The 6,572-nt window shown below is 42.4% G+C and overlaps 1 protein-coding gene across 1 annotated transcript in view; it reads right to left on the minus strand.

Moving 5' to 3' along the window:
* Positions 1-5,699, minus strand: part of HIF1A (hypoxia inducible factor 1 subunit alpha) — a 42,355-nt gene extending 36,656 nt beyond the window's left edge. Inside the window, exon 1 of the mRNA XM_049611509.1 lies at positions 5,314-5,699. Within this exon, the coding sequence (XP_049467466.1) occupies positions 5,314-5,348 (35 nt within the window). The 5' untranslated portion in view covers positions 5,349-5,699. The remainder of the gene's footprint in view (positions 1-5,313) is intronic.
* Positions 5,700-6,572: the final 873 nt, after the last annotated feature.

The raw sequence follows: 6,572 nt of genomic DNA on the forward strand, positions 1-6,572 counted from the left end.
CAAAACAGTTACAGGCCATTTTAATCAATAAGTATTTTTCTGAAAATGTACTGGCAGATCAAATCTGAGTCCCTAGAAAAACTTAATTCTCATTTTACAGAAGCTTAACCTCATGTCCAATAAAGCTTCCCCTGGCAACTGTTCTCTGTTGTTAACTTTAAGTTGGTTATTACACACAAACCCTTAAAATACAACCACTTGAACATATCCATTAGAATGGTCATTATCACAAAAACAGAAATTAACAAATGTTGGGGAGGATATGGAGTAATAGGAACCCCTGTGCACCGTTGGTGGAAATATAAAATGTTGCAGCCACTATGGAAAACAGTATGGCAGTTCCTTAAAAACTTAAAAATAGTTACTATACGATCCAGCAACATACTTCTGGGGATATATCCAAAAGAACTGAAAACAAGATCTATAAGAGATATTTGTACACCCGTGTTCATAACAGTACTATTCACAACAGCCAACACGTGGAAGCAACCTAAGTGTCCACCGAAAGATGAATGAACAGAATGTAGTGTATATTGGCCTTAAAAATAAGGAAATTTTCACACAGGCCTACAACATGGATAAATCTTGACAACACTATGCTAAGTGAAATAAACCAGTCACAAAAAGACAAAAACTTTATGACTCCACATACGTAAGGTATTCAGTAGTCAAATTCATAAAAACAGAGTAGAATGATGGTCATCAAGAACTAGGAGGGGGAAACTAGGAGAAATGCTTAATGCTTTCAGTTTTACAAGGTAAAAAAATTCTAGTTACACAACAACATGAATACACTTACTCTTGAACTGCACACTTAGAAATGCTTAAGATGGGAATTTTTACATTATGTGGGGGTTTTTTTTTTAACCACAATTTTAAAAAAACCTCACAATCACTTCAAAAGCTATGGAAAAACAAGTCATGAGGAAATCACTTAAATTTTGTTTTTATAAATGTAGATTTTATATATTCCATTTTTCTGAAAGAGTCATGTCTGGCAAATGATATGGGTTTGGTAGTCTTTATTGCAGAAACGCGAATTTTAATCTAAATCTCAATATACATACAAAAGAGTTAATTCTTGATGTTCCAAGAAAGAGAGGTATAAAATTATTTTTATAATTCCAAGATCTAGTTATTTCAAAAATTCTTGCCAAACTTTTACCAAAAATACTGAGCAATATGATTGACTTAGCTTCAAATTCTTTTTCTAGCTCTGTAGTTAGGCAGAAAACATACACAATACATACACCACAAGTTGCAGAAAGCTGGCTAAAATCCACCAACTGGATAGTTAGTCCCATCATTAAAAAAAAAGAAACAAGATAAAAAGAGAACATTCTTATGAATTAAAATCAATTTCTTAACAGAAAACTATCTAACAACACATTTAATTTTGATTATTTTCTCCTACTTTATAAACAGACTTACGTTAACAATCTTAGATAAAAATACAGTATTTTAAGGGTGCCTGGATGGTTCAGTCAGTTAAGCATCCCAACTTTGGCTCAGGTCATGATCTCACGGCTCAGGAGTTCAAGCCCCGCATCGAGTTCTGTGCTGACACCTCAGAGCCTAGAGCCTGCTTCGGATTCTGGGTCTCCCTTTCCCTCTCTCAAAAATAGAAAACATTAAAAAAAAATTTTAACAAAGAATATATTATTTTAAGAAGTATCTATATGTTAAAAATTACATTTTAAGAGGCCGTATCTATGAACAAACTCAGTAATCTAATCCAAATCTTTAACATTCATGTATGGTAACAGTTTTTTTTTAATTTCACCAGCAAACATAATCAACTGTTAGGAGTTCTTCAGAAAACATCAGTCAAGACTAATCTTCCTCAGCCTCCTACACATCATTCTTAATATACAACAATAGAATATAACCACAAAATCTTAACTTTGGGCCCACACACCATTAGTGCTGCAGACAATGGAAATCACCAGGTAAAGATTGGACATTCTCCCAACGGCACAAAATGCTTTCCAGTGGACTACAGGAACAAACTACCACAGTTCAGGGTAAAAGACTGCACTAATACAGACTTCATACAAATCAAGCCTCAAAAAATCAGACTAACATACAGCTTGAAGCCTTGCCTTGAGACAGAGGCCAGTAGTCTTACCTGGAGAAATGCATAAGCAGAGGAGTTTTTCTATTGTGTAGGTTCACATGTTTTACCAGGAGTATTTTATCAACTCACCATGTTTAGCAAAGATAAGTATTTATGCAACTATCTACTCTTAACTGTGGAGTCAAGACAAAAAATGTTTTAAGTTACTGCCACTCCTTGCACATACCTTTAAGTTACTTGCACATACCTTACTGAAATAAACTCTAAGCCTAGTATATTTGTTTACAACTCTAATCTCTGATGCCCAAAGTAAATACAAGTGGCCTATCTGGGGAGGAAACAGCAGGGTAAGGAATTGTGAAGAAGGGACCCGAGAGTAGAGAGAAGAACAGATGCTCAAGAAGAGTAACTGATGCTAGCTGCCAACATAACCCAGGGATATACTGTTTTAACTGGAAAAGAACCCCTTTTAAAGCTCTAAATCCAATGCTGGCCTTCATTTTTAGGAGATTTAGAAAAAAATCTATGAAGGCGGGGAGAAGAACTAACATAAATATTTGGAAACACTTGAAAAAAAGTTTTTAAGTGTTGTGGAAGTTTAAATAGAACTTTAACAGGTAATGCATATTTCCAAGTATACAGTGTTCCCAAGATTCCTAAACCAGACATACAGTGAACATTATCTCATGTAATGTTGACAATAACCACTGAGATGGTTGCTATTATTATCATTCCAAAAGGAGGAAATATGCTCAACAGCATTCAGTAACTTGCCCAAGCTCACAAAGCTAACAAGCGAAAAAACTGGACTCTTAACTAGAAGTGTCTAGGTCCAGATCCTATACTCTCAACTACCAACCATGCTCTTCTTCAAAAAAGAGGAAAATCAAAGTACAATTGTAACAAGAGAAAAGTTTACTAATAAATGAGAGCTTCTTGGCTTTAATGGCCAAAGTTAAAGAAGTTAAGAAATGTCCATTCTCAGAAATTTTACTCTAACGATCCAATAACTGTTTTTGGAAACTGAAGGAGTCTGGCCTGACACCTTAAAGAGAACAATGAACCTCTTGACATTACTCTGAAATCTAAAAATCAGTATTAATGTGCTATTAAATTAAGTCCAGGCCCTACCTACCACTAAGAAATCAACATGAAATTCCCTGTTAAATCTACTGTAACTATTCCATCCTGTTGTGATTTCTTCCAATCCTTCAGTTTTTTAGTTTCCTAGAACATCTTTAAGAAGACAAATTTGTCTTCCCAAACTGGACTCTACAGCACATTTAAAATGGAAAAATTGTAAGAAGAAAGTACCTTGCCCCTCAATCTCAGTTACCTTTTCAGAAAGTTTTAAAATTATTAGTTAGAAAAGGATAAAAACCAGATATCTTTAACAAACATCTAAATGTTGTTGAGTAGCTATTTATTAAGTGTTTAACTTAATTTTTCAGTTATAAGAACCTCTATATTAAGAAATATGATGCAATCCGATTCAAGTTTGCTAAATTTCCAAATGAGAGTATTTTGAAAATAACACATGGGACTGAGCAAAATCTAAGAACTAATTTAGAATTGGGGGGGGGGTGATGCACAGTAACTAATTAATTCAAATATATTAAAGCTGCTTGTGATAATCTCAACTAACTGCAAAGAATTTACAATTAAAGAGAATTGCATATAAAAAAGAAATGATTGGTGTATAACTTGATGCACAGTATTAAGTATGATTCAGCACAGAATAAGAACTGAAAATTGGCACTACACAGAAGTAATCTGCCTCACGTTTATAATATAGCAGCTTCATCATTTCATTAAAAGCATTGTAATCATTTCCGCAAAAATAATTGCAATTAATTCCTGTCAACTCTTGGAATTAAGTCCAGGCCTATTTACTCACTTTTTGAATTTTATAAGGGCTTTCTCTGGTGTACAAAGAGAATTTATCATTCTACGAAATAAGGACCAAAATGGTATCTACGAAATAGCAAGAACATATAAACAAGTTTATCTTCTGCTAATACTGATTAGGGAAGTTAATCTTAATCTCTCCCAGAAGAGTGGAAGGACTTTAAGGAGTAAAGCCAGTCTACCAACCACAACTCTTACTATATAAATCTCCAATTCCTTAAAAACGATTTCCACAAAGGTTAAAATACCAAAAATGTACCAAATTGTGTGCGGGGCTGGGGGTGGGGGGGGCCTCAATCCCACTGGATCCATTTATAATTCTTAATCCTATAATGTACCATTTAGACTCAAACTTTAAGGTGTTTTAAAAACTTGCATTAAATTCTAACAGAATGATTATTTACTTCGGATACATCTTGAAGGTTTTCCTTTAATATGCTTCAATTTCATGAAAATGAGACCGTTCTAAAAATTTCGATGCTGCATTGAAACTTGCTGCGATCACATACTTTTTCAATCTCACATATTAATTTATAACGTCTGGGCTCCCTTGACAGCTGATATAAACACAAGAATCCAATTGTGATGTTCTCTTTAAAATGCTGCTACTTCGCCAAATTCCCGTTACTCCGACTCCTCAATCTAGACAAGTTTTTCAAAGCGATTAAAACAAAACAAAACCTGCACGTGCAAACTAAAGTTAGCATCTTCAGGCCGTCGCGACAAATCCCTAATGCACAAAGGCAAAGACACCCGCCGCGACTAGACAACCGCACCGTAAGGTCTCATCTGACCACGCGAGCCCCTGGGTGGGAAACCCAGGGCCCCGAGCCCACTGGGAAGCCAGGACCAGCGCGCAGGGTCCGCCCCAGGGCCGAGTGTTCAATGGAACTGGAGAGAATGGGGGCGGGAAGGAGCGGAAGCTCGGGTGCAAACGGCGGCGACCGAGCTGCGGCTCGTCTCTCTTCCCGGGGTTTTCGGGCCAGGGAAAGTCCACCCGGATGGGGGTATAGGGCAGGCCGGGTGATTTTCAAGGCTAGCAGGAGGGCGGCGCGAGGCCCCGGCGGCCGGGAGGGGAGGGCCAGCGGGGCTCAGCCCCCGGCCCCTGAAAGCACTTTCGAGGCGTCTCCCACCCCCCACGACAAGATGGCGACGTGGGCAGCGGGGGAGCCCGGCCGGCGAGGCTGGGGGGAGAGAGGGGAGGGGAGAAGAGGCAGAAACAAAAAGGCGGCCCCCTCCGGAGCGCTGAGGCTGGCCCCCGAGCCCGTGGGGGCGGGCGGACGGGGGGCGCCGGCGGAGAACGCGACGGACGGAGGAAAGGGGCTTACTTTTTCTTGTCGTTCGCGCCGCCGGCGCCCTCCATGGCGAATCGGTCCCCGCGAAGCCTTCACGGCCGGCCGCCCCCAGGCTCGCTCCGGCCTAAGCGCTGGCTCCCTCCACACGCGAGGAGAGAAGGGGAGGCACGTCCAGAGGTGGGAGGTGCAAGGCGGGAACCCACTCGTAAACCCGGAGGCAGGAGCAGCAGGCGGCAATCGTAAGGGTCCAGGTCCGGCTCAGAAGAGCCTCCCCTCAGGCAGCTTGTCAGGGCCCCGAGCACCGGACGAAGCGGCGGCGAGGCCGATCCTCGCGTCCCCTCAGACGAGGCGTCTCTGTGCACTGAGGAGCTGAGGCAGCGGCAGGGGGCGGGCAAGGGCGGAGGCGCGCTCGGGGGCGCGCGGGATGGGGCGGGGCGGGGGGGGGGGGGGAGAGTGTCGGGGGCGCGCCCGCCCGCGGAGCCCGGCTCGCGCTCACGCAAGCCCGCCTCACCTGAGGGGGAGGCGGGTTCCCTGAGAGCCAATGGCGAGCGACGCCGGCGGCCAGTCCCACCCCAGCCCACGTCTGTCTTAGCCAATCAGGAAGCGGTCAGCTGAGGCACAGCTGGGAAGCGCTGCCGGGCTCACGTGCTCGTCTGTGTGCAGCTGCGGAGGAAAGAGAAAGGAGCTGGGGTGCGGCCAACCTGGGTCTGGGGACGCTTTGCCTTCTCCTAAGGAAAGCAGTGGCTGGCTTTGGGAGGCGCTGCTGAGAAGGGATTTGGGTCTCAAGCCTGCATCGCATTTCCTGCTCCCGGTGCAGCAAGTCTTGCGCTTCCTTTCTCCTCTGTGGCTGTGCTGTGCAAGGTTGCTGACAGCTCTGCTGAGCCCCAGTTCAACAAAGCAGACTTTTCACGTCGTGGCAGCTCTCTTTCGACCCTTTGCTTATATGTTACAATGGGGTTTTTCTTGCCAGGTTGTCCAACCACGGGGGCCCTGTCACCGAGCGCCCGTTTTGCCATGGAACGCAAGGGTACTCTCCCTGTCCACTAAGTTTTTCTATGAAGAAGTTTGATTACTGAGTAAATGCAAATAAAAATATAAAGCAAACAAACTCCTCATGCTGTAAACTTCTCAAGGGAAGTAGTTAAGGTAGCAGGGAAATCTTAAAATCTGAAATTAAGCATTTACAAATAGGTGTCAGTGGCTTTAATAAAAGCGTAAACCAGAATTTCAGGGCGATGGAAGGAAAATGGCTTTAGGTAGACTTTCTTGTTGTTTGTAAAAAAGCCCACAAT

Source organism: Panthera uncia (assembly GCF_023721935.1).
Source record: "Panthera uncia isolate 11264 chromosome B3 unlocalized genomic scaffold, Puncia_PCG_1.0 HiC_scaffold_1, whole genome shotgun sequence".
NCBI lineage: Eukaryota > Metazoa > Chordata > Mammalia > Carnivora > Felidae > Panthera > Panthera uncia.